The sequence below is a fragment of the Alligator sinensis genome, unplaced genomic scaffold (genome assembly GCF_000455745.1).
Source record: "Alligator sinensis unplaced genomic scaffold, ASM45574v1 scaffold814_1, whole genome shotgun sequence".
Taxonomy (NCBI): domain Eukaryota; kingdom Metazoa; phylum Chordata; order Crocodylia; family Alligatoridae; genus Alligator; species Alligator sinensis.
In genome coordinates, this window is record NW_005842352.1 from 333,992 (window position 1) to 357,888 (window position 23,897).

Here is a 23,897-nt window from a genome sequence, read left to right on the forward strand (position 1 = left end):
TTTAAAGGAGGATATAATAACTAGAAAAATAACAAAGGAGCTCCAGGAAGATATGGTCAGACTGCTTTTAAAATTGTTTACAGTGGCATATGTATGTCTAGTATGGACTAGACATACATATACCTTTCATTTGCCTTTCATTATGTACAAACAATTGGGGCTTGTGCTTGTCCTGAGAATCATTTTATTATATGGTTCACTTAATTTGTTGGTTAATTTTTCAGCGGGGTAATGAATCTCAGTGGATCAGCTGGGAATATGCAGGAGAGGGAGGATCATGAATATTACAATGAAATTCCAGGGAAGGAGCCTCCTACAGGTGGAGTATCAGACATACGAACGAAAGTGCAAACAGACCAAAGGGCTAACTGTCCCATACAATGTGAAAAGCAATATTGTTTGGTAAGTAAGTCTATTTCTGGTATAACTTATCCCTCTCTGTTCTTGGGAAGGGAGTATACTGCGGTGAAGTCTCTATGTATATTCATACAATCAGATCTGAGTCTTTCCTGTCCTGAGGAAGGGGTTTTAGGCTAGGTAGAATATATTTGCATCACAAAGTACTTTATTAACATTAATGGACACATCGCTTCAGTGCCCTCGAACCCTTGGTCAGAAGAAAGGAAGAGACCTGGATTGAAATGACTTATCCAAGATCACCCACGTACAAAACCTCAGAGCTGGCTGGCTCTCAGTCTTGTATTCAGACCAGCAGACCAAAATGTCATTATGTCGTGCAGCTTCTGTGTACCAGGTGCAATTTATTACTTAGTTAATTGCCAGTGTGTTTCAAGCTACAGGGCACTCAGGAGCTCTTAGGTGTTTGACCTCAGAACAGTCCGGGTTTAGACGACCAGGGAATGAAGCCAGGGGAGTTCAGACCTGCTACACAAACTTCAAAGCGTGCTGGGTCTAGTGCTCCTGTTTATCTGAGTGTGCAGACTTACATTCCCAAGGCCAGGGAAATGGATACCACCTTTGCAAGTCTCTGAAAGGTCTACACTGCCTCCATGCTGAGCACACACATACTGCTGAAAAGCAGGCAAAAGGCAGGACAGATTTGAACTGTATAGATTAATAAAATGTGAGATGCATACATTTTCATAAGCAGCAGCCTACTTCAGATGCAAAAATGGACTGTAAGAAGCAGAGCTTCTAAAAAAACAGTGATTAGAATACAAAGATTGTATTAGAATACAAAATATGAATCTGAAATAGTTGTGTGTGAGGACAAAGTGGGAGAGTGTGATGGAAATAGAAGCAGTGTCCTCATCAAAGATAATGTTCTTTACGCCTTGTGATGCATCTTCATGAGAGATGTTGATATACAGAGGTGTGACATCCTTTGTAGCTAGTATGATGGTAGCTGGAAGCTTGTCAGTGGAAGGTGATTTCTTTAGGAAATCTGTAGCGTCTTTCAAATAGCTGGCAGCTCTCGTGGCATATTGGAATAAAATAGAGTTAACAGAGTCAGAAACTCCCTCTGTGGTCAAGCCAATACCAGAGACAATGGGGTGTCCTGGGTTGCTGGGCTTGTGGATCTTGGGTAATAAGTAAAACGTCCACACACATCTAGACATGCCCTAGGAGCTGTCCTCCTTGTGCTGTGTATAAGTCAGGTCTGTCATGGGTTGATCATTGTGTTTGGCTCCTTATAATAGGAAAATTCCCTTAGTTTTAGGTGATGGAAAATAGTCTGGAAGTTTCCTTACAGCTGCACCTTATTGAATTGCATAGTGGGGTATAATAAAAGACCATGGGATAATAGAGGCACCTTGGCTGGGCTGAGCAGTGGTGTGTGGGCTCCAGGCTGTTCGGGGGGGAGGGGGGCAGGGTGCTGACCAGCCCACAGCAGCTCCCCAGAACTGCCTATGAGGCCCGTGGTCAAAAATAATTGCCTACCCCTGGTCTAAACTGAGCCCATGGATTCTTATCCCATCACCTGGAATATGCACTTTGCTTCTCCCAGGAGTGCTCGCTCCCTTTTTCTCCCCCTTCCCTATCCTTTGTAGTCTAATCACTGCTTTCTGTTTAGAAGCTCTGATTCCTGCAGTCCCTTCATAGCAGCTGATGAAGTAAGGTGCTGCTAAGGAAAGCTTATGAATCTCAGATTTAGTTAGTCCGTACGGTGTAAATCTACCCTGCCTTCTGACTAACTTTGGACTAACATGACTAACTGCCTCTCCTAGCTGAGAAGCAGGCCTTGCTAACTCGTTCCCACTCCATGGGCACCAGATTCCAGAAATTAGGTTGCTTTAGAGCAACTTTGGATGCACCTGTAAGCTCATCCCAGATAAGGACCCTAAGAGCAGCACTTGGCTCACACTTAGTGCCACTCCAAAGCAGCTATGTAACGTTACCTCATTTCCAGGATTCGGCACTTGTGGAATAGGAGTGGATGAGCGGGGTGTGCTTCCTGGTCACTCTTGTATAAAGGTAGTGCAGACATGCCTTGAGTCTATGTTTGGGGATATCTAGAACTGGTGCAGGAAGGGAATTTACAGCAATTGTGGCTTTGAGGAAGCAGTTTGTTGAGGGGCAGTGTGCAATCCCAGCAGATTTAACTACTTAACTGATGTCTGCTTCACTGGGCATTGTGTAACTGAGACTGCCTTCCCCTCAGAAGTTAATTTCTCAGTACTTCCTTTCAACACTGAAGATCCTTTAATGCCACACAGACCACATTCCTTTTATCCCGTGTTGCCTATAGTCCTGCCCCGTTTTTATTTCAAGAAACATCAGTGTAAAAACAGGATCTTTGTTGCCTAGAAGTTAATCTGATCCTAGTGCATTTTCCTCCATGGACATCATCAGAGATCTATTTGTTACATCACAGCCATCTCCCTAGCAACTAATTGTGATGTTTCAAACAGAAGGTTGTGACTTCAAGGAAGGAATTGGTCCCAGAAGCAGAACTGCTTTTTGGCAACAAAATACTATTTTCATTAAAATATCCTTTGTAATAAAGTAAAAACAAAGGGTTGCTCATTAGGGGAAGCAGAGCTTGTCTGCCCAGTACTGTTGAGCATTAACACTTTGCTAGCCAACAGATATGAAATGATGTTAAATTGGTTTCCGATCATTTTTACAAAGTACTACAACTATTGTGTACTCTGCAAACATAGAGCCAAGCTTCCCTCTCTCATTCAGAGGCAGTAAGACTTCCCATTTATCAGACACTGGCAACATAGCATGGTTTTTAAGCCTTGTATTGACAGCCATGGATTTTAGAGTCATGACAGGGATTATGGCATGTATATCTGGGACAGCCAGTGGAGAGTACAGCATCACTGTACCGAATCTTATGTGAGGTGGTGGGAAAATTGGTCCCCTGGAGACCAAGTGTGTACAGTGGATTTCTCAGTTATCTGGATCCTGATGAACTAGTAAGAGTATATTATGAAGATAGCTGGAGTTCATTAACAGCTGGCATCCTGTGCAATTAGTTTGTGTGATTCTTTCACAGACAGGCAGCCCCAGATGCATCAATATATATGAAAATTATCTAGAAGAAAATAAAACAATGGGTATGTATTCTGTTTTCTTACTCATGCATATCTAGATTTAAACTGAGCCAAAATGTCTGGAAGTGCTGCCCATTCACTTATGCTATCATAGTGAAAAGTGTTGTGCTGATTTGGTCATTACTAGTTCCCCAGTTGAGGGGTGGACAAAAAAGCCTTAACAGCTTTTTCCAAAGGGTACTAATCTATTTTAATGTCTGCTGGCAGACTTACCAGTTTTACTTGTCATGACACCATACAGTAGCCTTTTGTTATTGTATTCCCTTTCAGAGTCTATGAGAAAAAAAGATGCTCCCCTGCTTTACTAGTTCTGAAACTACCCCCACAGGCTGTACAAATTCCTTCTGGGATCCAAACTGTCAGCAAGCCTGTGACATTCCTGTGGGGAGCAGGTCTGTCAGCTCAATCCCAGCATTACAGACTTAGTTTCAAATCGATCCTGAACTTTGTTCCTTCACTTGAGATACCATCTGTTTCCCTCCCTATGGCTGTGGTGCAGTTACTGGGAACAGTTACCTCCACATTGGAGGAACTTGTTTGCTCATTTCCCAAAAGATCAAAAAGTTCCCCATCCATTTTTGGCCTTCACTTGGCACTGTGGATGTCATGGGACACATTTCTTTGGCTCTAGCCCTTTCAATACACAATGAGGGTCTTTAAAAAGCTCCATCTGCACTCTCTCAGGAGCTGTTTTACACTTTTCCCAGGGTGTAGTTTGATTTCTTTGTCTGTGGTGTTTCTGTATTTGCATGTTTAAAGAAGAATCAGCTAGTGTCTATATATAAAGGGTAAATAGATCAAATAATAAATCTGCTGAATAGTATAAATATGCGCACTTTGCATAGCTCATTAACATGAATTTATTCTAATATCCAGCCAAGGAATACTTTGTCAGCGCTCCTGTGTGTTAGGACTATTCGGGTTCTCCAGGCAGTCACAAGGCACCAATCCACTCCATCCTCCCAGCCCACAGGACTCATGATGGAAAGATGTCTCTCATTTTCCCAAGATGCTCCTAAACCGGGTGGGGCATTTTACCACAAACGGCTGAGAATGTGTAGCATGTCCCTCCTTAAACAAAAAACCCCACTCTCTTCTCATTCTGGGAGCAGGGACCCTGTTAGAGTGAATGGATGTTTTACAGAGGAATCAAGATAGAAGCATTATGCAAAATGAACTTATTTGGGATTATCCAGGGCAGAATAAACAAATCATCCCCAGACAAGAGCTACTCAGTGCCAGTGCACTTGAAACTTTGACACCAGACTGAGAAATTTAAGTAAAAGCTAGGAGGACCTCTTGCTTTTACCTGTTTTCATCAAGTTTCCTATAGATACATAAAAATAATGCTCCTGCTCCTATCATTTTAGTTTAGGGGGGATATTGAGGCACACCCAGCAGTCACTTAACTCTGCTGCCACCAAGAAGGCCAGTGGCTCAGTATTGGCCTGTTATTTGTTTAAACGTTTACCACTGATTTCAATAGGAACAGAATGCAGCCGATGCTAAGCGTTTTTCAGACTCTCACCCTGACTCCTTTGGGTTTCTTTACAGAGCTGTTAGTACGCTGAATGCTGTACCTTTCAAAAATTAAACAAAGATGTATAGTTTGGCACATTTTTCTTCTTTCTAGTGAAGGAATGAAGTGGAAAATATCAAAACTACATCGTTTGAGACTCAGCTGTGGAGGATTAAAAAAAAATCTGCTTTAAAAATATAGTACAGTGTATATGGCCAATTTATTTCAGGTAACTGCGGTGAGCGAATGCAGAAGGCAAAAAAAGATACAGCATTGTCAAAACCTTCCTGCAAAGTGGATCTCTTTGATGATCCCAGTTACATCAACACTCAGACCCTGCAAACTACAGTCTCTACTACTAGAGGCCTTGCATCAACGCAGAGCTATGGGAGCCCGCTGCATCATGGGAGTAGGTTCATATTTCAATGACGCATATTATCTTAGCCTTGACAGGCGGGGATTTGTCCACTGAATGCATTGGGAAAGATTCTGTTTTCTCCATAATAATTTGAGAGAGAGAAGAAACTTGAAATTGTGCTGTGCTTTTCTTCAAGCCCCCTCTGGATTTGGGAAACGCACTTTGAAGGGAACCATTGGCCTAGGAATTATTTGCAGCCTGACTGGCCATATCCCAACCCAACCATTTTGGTTACCAGAGGCAGACATTTCTCCATTTTGCACAGAGCTGATGTAATATTTCCCTTTTGGCTGCATCAGTCAGATTGTCTTGTATTCCTATACAGGCCTGGAATCACTCAGCATGACTCTCACAATTAGGTGTGACATGCTTTTTATTGTCAGCCAAAGGAAAATGAAAAATGAGGTCCACAGATAGTGTGGCTAAAATCCAAATTTGTTTTGCAGGGAAGACCTGAAAGTTTTAAAATGGAGGTGCCAAAAATATGGCCGGTGGACCTAATCTATGGGTCTCCCAGCGGGGCTGAGAATTCAGGGATGGGACAAGTAGACATGGGCCTGCCACAAAATTCAGGGCCATGGGGCCCCACTGCAGGTGGCCCTTCTTGGCAGAAGGAGTGGCGGGTGAGTGATGGCTGTGCTGACACAACACCACTTGCATTGTTGTTGCTGTTTGCCCCGCCAGTGTCAGGCCCAGGGCACAGAGGAAGTTTGACACCCTGACTTCAACAGGCTGTGTTTAATCACAAATAATCAGTTTGTGTTCAGTATGCCCCTTCTTGGTGAGGTAGTAATTCAATAAATGAAAATAAGCATGCAAACAGATAACTAATGCATTTTGCCTGTGGGTTTTGCACAAGGTAGAATGCTTTCTAATTTATATGACTCTAAAGATATTTTGCCACTTGTAAATTTATGTATATTAATGAATTAGAAAAAATAAAGAGCTTTCCTGTAGGTAGTGCAGTGTTCTCCATTTAAAGTGCATAGGTTTGGAATGGAAAATCTCTGTTTTACCCAGAACGTGCACTTACCCAAACATATTTGAAGTATTGCTCCTGAATGACAGGAACAATGTATGTTTAGCCTTTGCACCTTATGAAGGTTCTTGATCTTGTTACTTGAGCATTTTTTGCCTCCAGTAGCAGCCGAGAAATTAATGGGATCTGATCTGTTCAGGGCTGCTATTAGAAGCCTTGGGATTAACAGCTACTAATCGATTTTGCCAATTATACATGTTGAGCCATGTACAGTTCCATTGCAAAGTGGATCATGAGGCTGAAATGTTCTGTGCACTTAAGTAGTTTATACACTTAATGTGCAGATAACTAATGTTTGTTATAATGTAGGCAATAGGCAGAAATTGAGACTGGCATCACATTATGAAGATAAGCAAATTATGCACTTATCTGACATTCATGTAAGTGGAGTACCCTCTACATCAAGGGTGGGCAAAATGAGGCCCGGGGGCCGGAGGCAGCCCACCAGGCCATTCTATCCAGCCCACGGGGCCCCTAAAAATTTAGAAAATTAATATTAATCTGCCCTGGGCTGCCTGTCATGCGGCCCTCAATGGCTTGCCAAAACTCAGTAAGCAGCCCTCTGCCCAAAATAATTGCCCACCTGCTCTACATTGTTATATCATTATATTTTCTGTTACCAAGTAACATATGGCAATTGATTAGCTATTTGATGGGTCTCACACCTTTCTTTCTTAGTTCCTACATTTTTAAAATAATAGTGATAATTTTACCTAACTCACTGGGATGTGAGGATTCATCTGTGTATAATTCTTTGAAAATATTTAATATTATTACTATCTAGAAGACTGGTTTAATCACAGCTTCAAACTGAAATTATTCCAATCTCTAATGCATGTTCCATTGCTGTAAAAATATGCAAGTTCTTTCTTTTAGGAATTAAATTTTAGGTGAAGGATCCACTTTATTTCCTTTCCTTTCATTTAACTTTAGAATTACCAGAAGCTGGTCAGCAGAGTACCACAAGCAATATGGCTAGTCTCTGTGTTCCACCACAAATAAAGCAACAGCTAAGGAGTGAAGATTGTTACCATGGCAAATTAAACAGGAAAGCAGCAGAAAGTCTTTTAATCAATGATGGGGATTTTTTGGTGCGAGAGAGTGCAACATCACCTGGTCAATATGTATTAAGTGGATTGCAAGGGCGGCAGGCAAAGCACCTGCTGTTGGTGGATCCTGGAGGCAAGGTATGAGTAGTCCTTTCATTGAAATGTCACATCAAAAGGTACTAGTTTGCTCAAATATTTTGAAATCAAAATGCATATTTAAATGGCACTCTACTGAAGCTAATGGCAGTTTTGCCACTGACTTCAGTGGTGACAAAATGTCATCCCGATGTAAGCATTTGAGGCCAGAGCTACAAAGGCTAGTAGGTTGTCCTATGTAGATGTATAATCAACATATTCCTTGATGAATATGGAATGTTACTATTTTTATTGTGTTAAAAGCTAAATATGCTGATAGCATCAAACAACAAAGTAATGTATTTTCAGACGCTGAAAAGGTGAATGGGAGAGTCAGTTTTATGTTACCTGAAATCAACCCTTTTATGGCTTTTGTAAAACTTCTTCCTCATATGACTAGAGCAAGTAAACTATGAAAGGTTTTGCTAAGGGGACTGAGAGGAAACACTTCTGGAGAAAAAAGTGTGGCTTTGCTCCACTCTGCTCTTTTCTTCCTTGCTCAGTTCTACACACATTCATTCCCTCTTCCTCCACATGAGACCCCTGCTTCCCCTTCTTCCTCCATGGTGCTCCCCTACCTGTTCAGTGGGTAGAATGGCATCAGAGCTGGCTGTACATCAAACAGTAGGTCAGCTTTCAAGGTTTTATTTCTGGCTGACACAAAGCTGTAAGGAAAATCAATTGGCAGAGATAGAGATAGCAATACAGCATTTTAACTACTCTTTCTGTAAAGCCAGAGGTCTGTGTTAACACCACACTGCCAATCAGTCCTGCACCCATTGAGTTAAATGGCTTAAATTCATGTTGACTTCCATGAAATGGCTTGAGATCTGTGATTTTTTTTTTGAAAGTAAATGTATTCATTTTTTTGTCTTTCCCAGGTAAGAACCAAAGACCGTGTATTTGATAGTGTGGGTCACCTTATTCACTATCACATGGAAAATAATTTGCCAATCATCTCTTCGGGAAGTGAAGTCTGCTTGAAACAGCCAGTAAGAAAAGAGAATAACACAGGACACATGCAATATAACAAATGACCTTATTGGATTTCCTGATTCTCAAGACAGTTTGTTTATGAACATTGCATTGACTATTATGAAACTTCATTACTACAAAGCCAATTCAAAAAGTATAAACTGCACTTTTCAGTTGCTGTTCCAGAAGATTTTTTTTGTGTTTGTACATATGAATATATGTATATGTGTATATCTATGTAGATCTGTAGAGATCAATATGCATAGCTATATAGATATATATAGTCTTAATCTTAACAGAATGAAACCTAGACAGTGAGAGATCCATTTGTGGAAAGGTACTATAGACATGTACAAATGTCACCTGTAAGGTCATACTGAATCAGGAAGTATTGAAAAGCACAATTAAACCTTTACATGCAAATGCTCACTTGAACAAACTGCTGGGACATTAGTATGTGCCTTTTAGTCGTGGAATTATTGGAAACAAATATTATTTATATTGGATTAGTTTTGAGTGCTTAGATGAAGATGTGTAGGCATAGAACTATTTGCCAAAATAAATACGATTTGAATATTACAAAAAGGACAATTGATTATTATAGACACTAACTTTATTTCATTTTGCTTATAACAGCACTTTAATAGCAAATAATGTTCAAGGTGACTTGCATACACAATACAGAAAGATTGACTGATTTCTTAGTAAAAATCAGTTTTTTATCACTATCAGATTGCTTGAAGATTTGAGATTATGCAACATTTACAAAATTGAAATAAAAATATGTAAAATAATTTTGGAATATAACTTGTTACAGAACAAGCATGCTAGATCCTAATATTTTTGTGTCTTGCATCTGGTTTTACTATTATTGCTGATTAATACCAGAAATGTCTCTTTTAAAAGAAGTAGCTGAATATATTTTTCATTGATTCCATAGATGTTTACAACATAAGAAGCTGAAACAGATGATACATTTTGAGTGAAAAAACTATTTAAAAAAACTCTTTGCATGTGCTGTAGTTTATTATACACTTCCCCAATGACATAATATCTTCCTTTTTCACTTAGATTCCAGTTGTTCATAAATGTGGGGAAAAGTCTTTTAAACAAAGCATACAGATTACATTTTGCCACAATAAATACTGTAAATCTGAATGAACGTCTATTCAGTGTGTCTGAGTGAGGCAGTAATTTCTTGGGGATTCTGATCAAGGATCAGTGTTTAATCAGTAAAGGAGTGGGAAGGAATAACATGGGAGTGGAGTCGATGGTCTGGTAGACACTGGCCAAAGGATCCTTCCTTGGTTTTTAGAGAAGTGATATTTTTTAGCACAATCAAAAAACCTTTCTTCCCCTCCCCAACTAAGTCAGTTCCATCAGCCTATGGAAGTCAGATGTTGCATGGATGGTACAGCAGCAGCTGGAGGAAAATGTTTCTCTGCAAAAAGGAAATTCTGTGTCCTCATTCAGTATCAACATTATTAGGAAAAAAGGTTCATAAAATTAAAAGTGAAAGTTTGGTAACGAAAGGCAGTGACCTCCATTGAAGAGAAACTTTGGGTTAAAGAACAAAGTTGATTCCTTTTGTATCATTAGGCCTGAAGAAGCTATACTCCTTCATCCCTATGTAATTGTATTATTAGCTTATTCAACTTGCCTATGCCCACTGAAACAGAGAAAAACTTTAAAGTATTACTTCAGTTCATAGTTGGTTATTTGGCTTGGTTCAAATCCTGGGCTTTCAGCAGAGAAGCCCAGCCTTATTTTTGTCTCCTCACAACAAAGACTCTGATCTGTGCAGAACGGCCGCCAAGAGTCGCTAGTTGAATTTTGTGGATTTGCAAAGCTACTTGGCACAGAATTTGTGCTGGGTTTGAGTCACTGATACTGCCTGACCTCTCAGTCTGGGTTTGACCTCCAAGTATGAATCAGAAAAGACACCATCTTTTCTGGCATGTCTGGGAGAGAGAGAACAGCACGTGGCTGTTTGAATTTCCCATTGAACATGGTGTTTGTGGTGTGAAGAGCAGTGCTCTCCCACCACAGAAGGGTGACAGACAATGAGCTGGTGGAACTACCCTTCTGCTGGGCATGATTGAGAGCCTCCCACGCCTCCCTGAAAGACAAAGCTTTTCCAACACTCATAGACATCTTATTCAGAACAGGTGCAGGTGCAGCTCAGAGAAACAGATTGAGCCCCTCCCATGAAATTCGAGTAGCTGGATTCAGATCAGGGTTTGTGGCTTAGGTCTCTCTTGGGTACCACTGAGTGAGCCTTGGGAGAAATGGAGACAAGAGAAGCAGTCTACCTGCACGCTGCTCCAATCCCCACACGACGCCTCAGCGTGGGCAACTGGTGCCTCCTGAGTCTGGGGGGCCATCGGATTGCTGACGGGTGGTCCCCCAGTGGCCGATTGCCAACCGGGGGCAGGCCCCCCAGTGGCCAATTGCCAAGCTGGCGGTGAAACTGGAAGTGCACTTCTGGTTTCACAGCTGGCACTTCCAGGGGTTGCACGGCTGATCCCAGGGGGTGCACATGCACCCGTGTGCACCCCTACGCATTGCCAATGTGCCTCAGTGCCTGGCTGTGGAAAAGAGAAAAGCAGACCACCAGCACGAGAGCAGGGGTGGCCACAAGGGGCAGGGGTTTACATGAACCCTGGGGGCTCAGTAAATGGAGGTGACAAAATGGAGGCAGCGCGAAGATCAAGAGGGGGCATGTGAATCCCAAGACCCCTGCGCTTGGGCTGGCAGGTGGGACGCCTGCCAATGGTTTTGGGAGTATCTGAAGTCCCAGGGGAGAGCCTGGGTGGGAGGATGCTCGGGGTTGTTGCACCCTAGGTGGTGTTTCGGTTGATTGAGTTCGGTCTGCTCAACCACTATGGTTTTTGGAATAACTGAGTTCTGCTCATCGATATGATCTGGAACTGACCTGACCTGGAACGTGCAATATATTCATTAAAATAAAAAAATGAAGGCAGCCTCAGGCCACTTTGAGACAGGTGCGGGCAGGATGCTACTGGGACCACCCAGGGCGCCGGGGACAGCCTGCAATGTTGCCAAGGGAGAAGAACAAGCGGGGCTGTCTCTAAAAACAAGCCCAAGGCTTTCCAAAGAAGGAGTGGGGGCGCTTCTCACCCCGCCACTCCCAAAAAACTAAAGGGACTTTTAAAACGAACTAAGCCCAATTTTGCTTATTGTAAGTGCGGCGGGCAGCGCCGAGACCCCCACAGTCAGCCCCCCCCGGGCAGCAGCACGAGGTTCCTCCTCCCACCCCGCTACGTCACACCGCGAGCAGCACACACCCCCGGCCGGCCCGGAGCTATTGGCTGAGCTCCGCAGCCAATGGGCGAGCGGCGGCTCTTCCCGCGGCCACCCGCGCTTGCTTTCAAACAGCAAACAGAGGCGTTTGCGAGGCAACCGACCTTGCTCCAGGAGCGAGGGCAAGTCCCGCCCCTCGCGCCGGTCTCCGGGAGGCGAAGAGCGGAGTTCTGGGCCCTGGTTGGGGGTTTCCGCTGTCACTCAAAGCGGCGGGAGAGCCAGTTCGAGTGTCACGCGGAAGAGTGCCCGGGGCTTCTTTGTTGCCCGGAGGCCGAGCGGCCCCGGTGAGTCCCGGGGCGGCAGGGCCGGGGCCCCTCTCGAGGCCGAGGGGTGGAGCGGGGAGCGCGGTCGCGGGTAGTCTCGGCGTGGCGGGGGCGACCTGCTCCCCGGGCCGGGTTTGCTGGGAGGCCCGTACCGTCGCCGGCATACATTTAACCCCCTTAAATGTCAGTTATTATTATAATGAACACCATTATTAAATCCGCCACTCTAGCATTTCTGGCACATACCCCCAGAGATGTGTACCCACCCCAGGGGCATGCGCGCCGCAGTTGGGGAGCCCCTGCCCTAACGCCGTTGGCACCAGCAGGATGTGGGTGTGATGAACGTAACATTTTGAGGTCGGTTCAAAGTTTTGAAGTGACCGGAAATTTCTTGCTTCGGTCCTAGTTGGGCCCAAAGCTCTGGAAGCAACGTGCTTTCAGCATTTTGCACATCTGCTCTTTGTTTAGCTGTACCTTGGGCTACAAGGACAGACTAAACAGCATTAGGAGAAAGTTGGATTTATCTGCCTATATTGAATGAATACTTGCACCCCACCTAGGAGTTCAGCGGGTTGCGATGACGCAAGGATGCCTTGCTGGAACATAAGCAAACTCTCCGACTCTATGTACAGGGTGTATGTTTTAAATGCTTCATTTATGTGCAGGCGTGTAGGTTGTAGCCATGTTGGTCTAAGGACACGGGCAGACAAGGTTCCTTGGGTGAATCTGATATCTTTTATTAGACCAACCCAAATAGTTGGGAAAAACATTCATCCTTGTAAACAGGATTTACAAGGATGAATGTTTTTTCCAACTATTTGGGTTGGTCTAATAAAAGATATCAGATTCACCCAAGGAACCTTGCCATTTATGTGCATATTTTAATTCCTGAAACACTAAATTTTTGGAGGTTAATCGCGTTGCTAATCTATCAAGGTGATGCAATGGAAGATCAAATTAATGCATGGATTGTTTATGTCATTTCTTTGAGTAAGTGTTTTTCTGTAGTGACTTCTTTGGTGTTGATATGTACCTTTTCCTTCTCTTGTGACAGGCTCTTTTGGATACAAAACCTTGTCCTTAGAAAACAATGTCACTTGACTTTGACAGTGGAGCTCTGCAAACTCAGCATGAAGAAGAAGAGGAGGAAGAATATGACCAGGAGGACTATGCAAGGGAGCAAGAGGTGAAAGCAAATAAAATGTTTAAAGTCTGATTTAAATCTCCCCTTTTCATTTATTCTATTAACATTTGAATTTATTTGGAAGGATTAGGGCTCTGAATTGATAATTCCGTGGATTCTTGAAAGAATTTAGCAGTACACTTGCACTCAACAGTTTTACAGTATTTTGTTTTTAAAAGGATTGCAATTGATCATCTTGGTTTTTAGCCTCGCTTAGGAGAAATGTAATCTACTATGGTCACAGGCTTGAGTACATAAATTTTCCAGAAAATAGTGTTGTGAGTACTGGTATTCTCATCTTTGGAACTGAGGCCGTTCCGTGTCTGCCTATGCTGAGTATGTCTACTGTTGTTATTCTACATGTGAAATTGAGAAAGTATCGTATTGTGTTAACACACATGTGCTTATCCAGTAGTGAGCTCTGATTACATCAGTGGACCTTTATAGTATACTAGCCAATTGCCTGTCATGAATGACAGAGTGTTTAAGGGAGTGCTTACCTGCCCCTCGCTCACCCTTTGGGGCTGGCCACATAAACAGTCCCTCCGCTGCTGCCACCTTCAGCCTCTGGCATGGTGGCTCCCTCTCCCTTCCACCTCTGCCTCCTCCTGCGGAGCAGCGGGGCATCCCCTCCCCATAAGAGGCAGTGGCTCCCTCCCCCCGCCTACCTGCCTCTGCCTTCTGCAGAGCTTCCCTTTGTATGAGGAAGTGGCGGCGGCTCCCTCCTCCAAGCCTGCCCATCCGCCTTCACCTCCTCTCACTGAGCAGCAGGACTTTCCTCCACCTGAGGAGGTGGCAGTGGCTCCTCCCTCCCCCCCCGCCCACCTCCACCTCTGCCCACGGAGCAGCAGGGCTCCTGCCTCCCTGCTTGACGCAGCAGCAGCTCCCTCCATGCCTGAAGGGGCAGATCCCACGCAGCCAATTGCTGCCAACCCTCTCAGTGGTGCATGCACAGTTGCCCTAAAGCGTTATGGACGAACAGACACACAGATGGACTAAACCCTTTATTATATTAGAATGCTGAAAACAGGGATTCTTGCATCTAATTTCTATACTGATTTAGGTATAAGAAAACAAGCTTTTTACAAAAGTGTTGAAGTGCTTAAACAGTATCCACAGAACTCCTAAAATGATATTTAAAATGGTTAATTAATGTTTCTTTCAGTGTTTGCAAGAAACATAGCATAGCAAACAAAGAGTAGCCTTTGTCCCTGTAAACAAAAACTGAAATGTATATGGATAGTGCTTGGATACTAGGGCTGTGCAAAGCTTCAGATTATGATTCAGATTCGGAGATGATTTGGATGATTCGGAGGCCGAATCTATGAATCCGAATCGAATCACTGGAAGGTTTAGGCTTTCTGAATCAATTCGGCCATAGAGTATAATAGGGAATCAATGAAATATCTATAACTTTGTTTTTTGTCTGATCTGGATGAAACTTGCAGGGATGGTAGCTGCTGCTGAGAGCATGTAGCATACCAAGTTTCAAGAAGATCGGTGTAGAGATTTGGGGGGAAATGCACCTCAAGGTGCAGACAAGCAAAACTTGTGACATGTGTGACACTGTGCGTGTTTAGGCGCAGCAGGGTGAAAGCTGCAGGGATGGTAGCCCCTACTGCAGCCACGAAGCCTGCCAGCTGTCGAGATAGATAGGTACAGGGGGTTCTGGGGCCCTGTACCCCTAGCTGCTGACAGACAAAACTCGTGACATGGGTGCTTGTGCAACTGATTCTCTCTGTCTTGGGGCAGTTGATTGTCTGTATTGATTATTTTCTCTCCTTAGTCTGTGGTTTTGTAGGTGTTAATTGTTGCTAATTAACTGGCTACATTAGCTAGGTACTGTGTATTGAGCTGGTCCCTGAGTGAATCATGATTGATTGGTAACTGGTAACACAGTAGTTTAGCAGCCAGGCCTCAGCAATGTCTCCCCACCTCCCGCCCCAAGACAAACACGGTCAGTTGCTCAAGCACCCATGTCACAAGTTTTGCTGGTGAGCAGCTAGAGGTGCAGGGCCCCAGAAGCCCTGCACCTATCTCCTCGACAGCTGGCAAGCTTCGTGGCCGCAGCAGGGGCTACCATCCCTGCAGCTTTCATCCTGCTGCGCCTTAATACACATGGTGTCACCCATATCACAAGTTTTACTTGTCCGCAGCTTGAGGTGCAGTTCCCCCCAAACCCCTGCACCGATCTTCTCGAAGCTTGGCAGGCTTCATGCTCTCAGCAGAGGCTAACACCCCTGCAAGTTTAATCCAAATCAGATAAAAAACAACAAAGTTATAGATATTTCATTGATTCTCCATTATACATTATGGTCGGATCTCCAAGGCGGCTCTGAAGCTTTGGAGCTGCTTTGGCCAGATCGAAACGGAAACCTGGTCCGGAGCTCCGGATCGGATTGCTGACATCCGAAGAAGCCATGTCCAAGCTAGGTCAAATAGCTACCTACTCGCACAGGCCTATTGGATACCAAAGGAGACAGTGTTTGTCTGTTTTGGTTTTATACATAAATAAATAGTGCCACAGTTTATGTACAGGGTTTAGTCAGGAATATTCTCATTGGCCCTCTGTTTTATTCCCCACACCTTTTGGGGGTCCTACTTTCACACCAGTAAGAATAGCTTAAGTTTGCATCTTGAGAGCTATTACAAGCACTCTTCTCTGTGGACACCAGTATCATTTCCCAAGTATTTCAGGAGCTTAAATCCATTGTAGTGAAAGCCAGTGGGTTAGGAGTGTTTAAATTGCAGTGTCCTGGCTGGAGTCCAACCTACATGATTCCAAATCTCTTCTTCCTGAGCTGTCCTTGCAGGTTGAACTGGACAACTTATTCTTCCTCTCTGGAAATCCTTGCCTTCTGGAAACCTTATTTTAAACACCTGTTGTGGGGAGGGTAGTTTTTGGTGACATCATAATTTGTGTGCATTTACTTTAGTGTCTCCTTATGATGTCACCAGAAACAACTCTTGACATTTTATTTTTAGGTCCCTGGTTACTTTGCTTGCCTTTATTTTTTCCAGCTGAAGGGGATGTATCTCTTGTTCTCATTTTTTTTTTTTGTTTTGTGTGTTTACTTCATGAGGTCAGCTGTTTTTAACTGAATTCTTGAGTTGTTACTTATGGTTGGTGGTTTGTGTGCATTCGTGTGTGTGTGTGTCTAGGTTGTGAACAGGGTGGATTTAATTTAAATCATGATTTAAATCACTGGTCAGTAAGCTTCAATTTTAATCACTGTTTTCTACAAAAGGTGCATTATTGTTGTTTGATATCCTGTATTCATTTAACTTGAAACTTTGCACTTTTAGAGAGGTAAAGGCTTGATTCTGTACACAAACTTGCAGAGAGACAACAGGGCTGATAGGTAGGTAATCAAGTCTGTTCTCTCTTATCTCCATATACTGTTGTTAACAAGGATGTTATCTCTGGAGAGACAAATCCAGTTTGAGAACTGAAACTAAGTGTCACAGAGATGCTTAATCTTCTAAGCACTGAGTCCCTTTGGGTAGTTGTTTTCTTTAATCTTTACTAATCTATAGAGGAGCCTCAGGGAACCCCAGAAGATTGGGCCCCTGATGCAGTCCATGGCCTGTTCTGACCTATTTATAATTTTTTTTTTTTTTTCTAAAAAGGTTACATGAATGTATTATCTCAAATAGTGTATAATCCCTATTCCATGATGATCTCTTTGAGCTTTTAACAGATCTTAAATTAAAACCTATCTTTGTATAGGTTTATTTTTTAAAACGCGTCTTAAAAAATACGATTAAATAAAAAAGCTGATTTAATTTTTTTAAAAAAATCTGATTTTTAGTTTTTTCAGGGTTTTTTTTGTTTTTTAAATAAAACTTTTTTTTTTTTTTTTAAATTCATCCTGGTTGTGAGGAAGACTTCTGGCATCAGTCTTTAGGTTGTGATTCAATTGTTTTCTAATAAGAAGGGGCAGCCTCTGAGCCTGGTAATCATACCGGTTTTCTTTGTGGGAGCTGTCTGCACCTGCAGAGGTTGAGGCAGGCTCTGTTTCATGGTGAATGGTGATGTGTAGATTGTGCAAACTTTTATACTGAAGAGTAGTGTACTGAAGATGCATCATTTGATCCTTTTATGGATGTTCCTTCCATAAAATGTTTATTCCTTGGCTTCTCTCTAGGTAGCAACAGCATGGTCTGTGATGCCCTTCTTGGAAATGATAGTGATTATTCTTTTGAAGTGAAAGACTGAGAGGAGGCATTCTAAAATTGACAAAGCAATACTTGTTCCAGATAAACTTTGGAAATGAATGGAGCCACCACTGTGCCTGCAGCGTTAGCTAACCAAATTTGAGTAATCCAATCAGGTTGGTGTTCTCAGTAGTGATGAAACAGTGGATGTGATATGGAGTCTGTCTACACAGCAGGCTCTTTTTCAGCAGGGTAAATTAACTCTTGTTGAGCCCTGTGCTGCTGCAGCTAGAGTGCTTCTGGATACCCATACTAGTTCATTTAAGCCAGTGTGGGTATCTTTCTACTGCTTTGCAAATTCCAGCATAGAGATCCACAATTAACAGGGTAAGCCATTTTAAGCTCTTTGTGTTTATTTAATAACTGTACTACTCTCCTTATGTGCAGATCAACATGAAAATGATTAAATCTCAGACTAAAATTGTCTGTTTTTGACATATGACACATGTTCTAGTTTTGGGCAAACAAGACTTTTTTCTTTTTTAAAGGTAATTGTCATTATTCTCTAACTTTATAACTGTGTTAGAAAATAGTTGAAGTTGGGGAAAGTAATCAACTGAAAATATGGTAGTCCTTGCCTCTTTTGAGAAAGAACAAAAACACCTTCAGCCTCCGCAAGAGAAGGTTGAGAGGCGACCTTGCGGCTGCCTATAAGTTCATCACAGGGGCACAGAAGGGAATTGGTGAGTATTTATTCACCAAGGTGCCCCCGGGGGTTACAAGAAATAATGGCCACAAGCTAGCAGAGAACAGATTTAGACTGGACATTAGGAAGAACTTCACAGTTCAAGTGGCCAAGGTCTGGAATGGGCTCCCAAGGGAGATGGTGCTCTCCCCTACCCTGGGGGTCTTCAAGAGGAGGTTAGATGAGTATCTAGCTGGGGTCATCTAGACCCAGCGCTCTTTCCTGCCTATGCAGGGGGTCAGACTCGATGATCTATTGAGGTCCCTTCCGACCCTAACATCTATGAATCTATAAAAAACGAATAGGTATAGGATGTCTAGTAAGTGGCCCTAAATCACATTCTGATGCCTTCTTTTTGCAAAGTTCTGTAACGTAAGCTTAACCAGCACTCGCATCTCCCAAACACCCCATATTTCCTTTGCTAATATGACTTATTGCTTGAGCCAGCTTGTTATGGTTTCATGGATGAGCGCATGCAGTCACTTACATGAAGCTCTTGTTTATTTCTTGTTGGGCTGAGAGATCTTGTATGTGTCCTTCCGGGGAGCAGGCAAGGTTCAGAAATCCAAAACTGATCACGCTAAAAAAAATAATAATAATTAAAAAAAAAAAAAATCCATTTGATTCAGTCTTTGCCGGTTAGGCTAAACTACAGAGATTAACCTGAGAAACAACTGGACACACATTTACCTTTGATTCAAGAAATGCAGCCACATGCCTAAGTAGCTCAGGCCAGAAACCAGGGGGTGCTAGACCATGGCTCTGGCACAGGGCTGTGTATTTGCTTCTTTTTCCTGCTGCCCGTGAGGTCTCTGGGATTTTCAGTCCAGAATCATAGAAGCAGGACCTGGCAGGGCTGCTTATCACTTCCTCTTCCTGCTTCCAGGTGCCTCTGGGATTTGTAGTCCATAGTCGCAGCCATCAGTAACTTTAGCGGGGCAGGGCAGTTCTATACTCAGGCAAATGGGGGTTTAACCCCCCCTCCCTGCTCCAGACTCCAACTGGGGTTTACCTGGGGGTGGGCAGTCCCTGCCTCCCTCCTGTACCCTCTCTGTTGGAGCAGAGAGCACAGCCCCCCAGCCTAGGGCTGCAGAGCATGCTGAGATGCTGGAAGACTCTGATTTAACTTAAAATAGGAAGGTGTCTGGGACAGAAGTTTCATAAACCAGTTTGACCCAAATCCATTCAGTCTGATACTACATTCAACCAGGTTTATCTTAAATCAGTTTCAGCCATTTTGAAGCTGGTTTATCTGTACTGAACTTCTATTCTGTTACAGGTTTAAACCAGTATCTGATGACTTAAACTGGTTTATGTGTAACTTCTGTCCCTAGCCCTAAATGTCCAATAGGAATTTGAAGAAAAGGGAAAGTCTATCCTTTTAATCTAAATAAAGCAGGCCTGTACAGAAGTTTAGGTCTTCTCATTGTCTCAATTTTTTTGCTATAGCTTTACATTTTATATAGATATGTATAGGTGGGGTAGGGGTGTGTGTATCTGTATCTATATCATTTAGTTCAATTTCCAGTTCATTGCAATTGCCAGTTACAGTCCCAATCCAATCTCAAGCTAATATCATATCTGAAGTCACTACCTAGTTCTTATCAGTTCAATTAGATTGGCATAAGTGTGGCTTCCAGCCAGGCAGTTGTCCCCACACTGCTGCTTGTGATGCCTGGCCAGAATTACTATGTAATTATGTTCAGAGTTAATAATGTACATCTAAATTGTATTTTATATTATGTAATATAGAAAAAAAATTGATATTTCGGGGTCCAGAGCATTGCTGGATGTCTGGGAACAAATGGAAATGTTGGGTTGTATGGTAATGTCTTGTGTAAATGTAAAAGCATTTTTTTCCTCCTTCATTTCTAGCCCATGATTTTGTACGTGTGACTGTGTGAGAAGCTTTAGGAAAAAAAGCTGAGTCTGTTAGCATTTTTGGAAAGTAGAGGTTTAATAGATTTAGGGATATTTGACTTCAGAGGTGTGGGTGGTGGGTGTGTGTGATTGTGCAAGTGAATGCTTTGCACATGTGCAGCCACACTTTTTTTTGGCATAATTGTGAGAGTTTCTCTTGCATTTCATGTAACTCATGTCTCTGCTCTAATTAACATTCATGTATAGCTTTGTTTGCTGGTTTGAAGAAAGACAAAGTTAGGGTGCAGACACTGGATGCAAAAACTGATTATATGTTATGTAGCTCTCTACTATTATGAAAAAAAGAAAATGTACAGCTCTGCTCTACCAGTTGAGGCCCACTGTATGGCTATGTCCAGAATCTTTTCTGAAGGTTTGGAAGAAAACGTGCATTCTATACAGGACTCGTTATTTCAGGTAAGTACAGAGGAGTGACTTTTCTTTACTTTCTTTAAAAAAAAAAAAAAAAAAAAAAAAGCAATCTCTGAAGGCAAAGAGTGACTAAATATTGGGGAAAAACAGGTTAGACAACTTTTTGATAGCCCATATGACAGCGAACTTCAAAAGTGTTTTGGTTCCTTTTCCTAAAAGCCTTGAGGTGCCTTGGCTTGTTGCTGCCTGTTGAAGTTAAGAGTTTTTTATGGCTTTTGTAAAATGTCAGCGGATTGCAGCAATGTAAGCCTCTTAGCTCATAGGGATACTGGGGGCTTAATAATGTTTCAACTGAAGTTTGGTATACAGTACTATTAAATACTGGTCCTTGGTAAGACCGCTGCATGTTTCTATTTACAATTTAAGCTGTAATCTCTTCTCCAGTTTACACAGTAAATTTGCAGAATAAAATAGTACTGACTTGGGAATACAAGTAAGTAGTGTACATAGGACGTTTATATAGCTGGTAAATCCAGTAGTAGGGCTGTGTGAAATGGCACCGTTCCGTTTCGACGGTAGCCCCTTCTGAGAGCATGATGCCTGCCAAGTTTCAAGGAGCTAGGTACAGGGGTTTCAGGGAAACTGCACCTCCAAGTCTTGAAAGCAAAAAACTCATGTCACGTGCATGTGTTAAGCCACAGTGGGGTCAAAACTGCAGGCTTGCTAGCCCCTGCTGAGGCAATGAGGCCTGCGAAGTTTCAAGAAGATGGGTGGAGGGGTTTGGGGGAAAGTGCACCTCAAGCTGTGGACAAACACAACTCGTGACATGGGTGACACTGTGTTAAGGCACAGCAGGGTGAAAGCTGCAGGGATGCTAGCCCCTGCTGAGGCCACGATGCCTGCCAGCTTTCAAGGAGATAGGTGCAGGGCTTCTGGGTTCTGGGGCCCTGCACCTCTAGCTGCTGACAGGCAAAACTTGTGGCGTGTGTGTGTGTGTGTGTGTGTGTGTGTGTGAAGGTCCGCCCTCACTCAACTGACGCCAAGGCGGAAAGCAGGGCAGTTCAAACAATGCTGCCTTTCATGCAGTTTTTCCATCCCTCCCCCAGAGCACTAGGATTGGAAGGGACCTCAGGGAAGGATCACAGTCACTGACCAGCTACACAGTTAATATGAGAGCAGGCCTTTCCTGTCCCCCCCCCCCCCCCCTTCCCCTTCTCTCTCCTTACTTTAGTTTCTGTTTCCCTGCAGGCAAGCCCAGCTTGAGCTTCGAAACTTGAAATGTTTTGAAAATTTCAAAACGTTTCGACTTGCCTTATTTTGTTGCAAGGCTTTTTTAAAGCTCTCCGTTTCGTTTTGAGCTCGAAACGAGTCGAAACAGCATTGAAACAAAACTGCTGGTGAAGTTTTGCACAGCCCTATCCAGCAGTCAGTCTGAGGACTGGAAACAATAAATTCTCAAGTTAGAAAAACTTGTTTGCTGCTCTGGGGTGACCAACCTTCTTGGACTCTTCTATGATGTCCTGTCCAGGAATTAGGCAAAAACTTTTGCCTAAAACTAACCTAATAACCTGGGATGTATAGTTTATACACCTAAATTAGCAATGTAATGCAGCTACAGAAAAGGCAAATCCCGTTTTAGTCTGCATCAACAGCAGTATTAGCTGTAAGACATGGGAGGTTATAGTACCACTCTACTTGACACTGGTTAGGCCTCATTTTGAGTATTGTGTGCAGTTCTGAGCTCAGCATTTGAAAAAGGATGTACATAATTTGAGGGGGTCCAAAAGGGGGGCAGAACAAAAATAATGAAGAACTTGGAAGGTGAGCCACACAAGGGGAGAAATAGGCATGGTTATTCATGGCTGCCATAAAAAAAGAGGGAGAACACTTTTACTCCCTCACTACAGAGAGTAGGGTGCATAACAGTGGCTTGAAATTTCAGCAAAGTAGGCTTAGATTGGATATTGGGGAAAAACTTTTTCACTGTTAGAACAATGAGCCAGTGTCATAGACTGGAGGGAAAGCTAAGGAATCGTAGCTTTAGGGAAGCTAAGGGATCTCCTTCATTGAAGGTTTTCAAAAGCACTGGTCAGAGAAGATGTAGGGCTAGCAGTGCCTACTGTGTGCTGTGAAGAGATGTCTCTTGGACATCTCTTGTTGATGTCCAAGACACCCCCCCAGCACATACTCAGTGCTCCGTGATTGTGAGAAGAGCTCTGCAGTCCCGAGCATGTGGAAGTTGGCGAGGGTTACGCTCAGCAGCAGAAGCATGGGGGAAACTCCACTTTGCCTGCTATGTGCCAATGCTTTTGCTAGGACTTAAAATATCCAGAGATTTCTGGTTAGAGGGCCTTGCTTCTCTACTCAGAATCAAATTAATAGCCACGTCTGGGATCAGGGAGGAATTTCACCCCATCGTGAGTTTGCCATGGACTGTGGGATTTTGTTTTCCTTCATGGTGAGAATGTGGCACGTTCCTCTACCTTGGATCTCTTGAGCATATTGCAGCAAGCTACTTCCTGTCCTCGTTGTGGCTGGACATTGACATCTCCCTTATCCTCCTGCTTTATCTGTGGCAAATTAGGGTTTTTTTTCATGTTTGAGGCATCTCTGGTAGTAGTACGAGAGGGTGGTTTACAATCTTAGGAGTAGGTTAGGCAAGCGCTTGTTTACACGTGGATGATCCTGCCGTGAGCGGGGTTGGACTAGACGACCACCTGAGGTAGAGCGGGTAACTGAAGCGCTCTGATTTGCTGTATATACTAGTGCTGGGAGGCACGTTTGGATCAGCGCTCCAGTTTAAGCTTCTGATGGAGCTGCAAGCTTTGGAGTACCAAGAGCCAACGGTCTAAGCAGTGCAGCTCCTAAGCCGGAGTAGCTCATTGCAAAGCAGTGCTTTTCCATGTGAAGGAAATAGTCTGGCATGTTTTGCTCTCCAAAAACAGGCTGTCTGCCAGGCTCAATCCAATTTACTTTCTTTTGCTTGCTTCCTACAGGCATTTGTTAAAGTATCTTCTAGCTTAGTTACTCCTCCAAGAAATATACTTATCTCTTAATGTGCATCTTTCCATATGGTACCTGAAAGATAACCCCTGAGGCCACAGACAGAAGGCATGCTTGTCACGTGATTGGCCCCTGGAAAATGCTCTACAGCCACACCATGACACACGTGCATGGCTGCAGAGCACTTTTGAAGTGGTCAGTGGCATGACAAATTAACTCTTACTACTTTGTAGCATCTTAGGGAACTTGTGTTCCCTAGGGTTAATTTGT

General features: G+C 43.2%; 2 protein-coding genes across 6 annotated transcripts in view; both read left to right on the plus strand.

Moving 5' to 3' along the window:
- Positions 1 to 9,787, plus strand: part of SHC4 (SHC adaptor protein 4) — a 66,796-nt gene extending 57,009 nt beyond the window's left edge. For 2 of the 4 annotated variants that reach the window (XM_025210496.1, XM_006029035.3), the window contains exons 9-13: positions 225 to 402; positions 3,467 to 3,527; positions 5,273 to 5,452; positions 7,434 to 7,687; positions 8,566 to 8,721. In XM_025210496.1, coding sequence (XP_025066281.1) covers positions 225 to 402; positions 3,467 to 3,527; positions 5,273 to 5,452; positions 7,434 to 7,687; positions 8,566 to 8,721 — 829 coding nt within the window. Of the gene's footprint in view, positions 1 to 224; positions 403 to 3,466; positions 3,528 to 5,272; positions 5,453 to 7,433; positions 7,688 to 8,565 lie in introns of all 4 variants that reach the window. The other 2 variants (XM_025210497.1, XM_025210498.1) reach the window with 2 other exon arrangements.
- A 2,270-nt stretch (positions 9,788 to 12,057) lies between these two features.
- The window catches only part of CEP152 (centrosomal protein 152), a 52,480-nt gene continuing 40,640 nt past the window's right edge, over positions 12,058 to 23,897 (plus strand). Inside the window, exons 1-2 of one of the 2 annotated variants that reach the window (XM_006029037.2) lie at positions 12,058 to 12,267; positions 13,301 to 13,432. In XM_006029037.2, the coding sequence (XP_006029099.1) occupies positions 13,337 to 13,432 (96 nt within the window). In that variant the 5' untranslated portion in view covers positions 12,058 to 12,267; positions 13,301 to 13,336. Of the gene's footprint in view, positions 12,268 to 13,300; positions 13,433 to 20,548; positions 20,670 to 23,897 lie in introns of those variants that run through there. The other variant, XM_006029036.2, reaches the window with a different exon arrangement.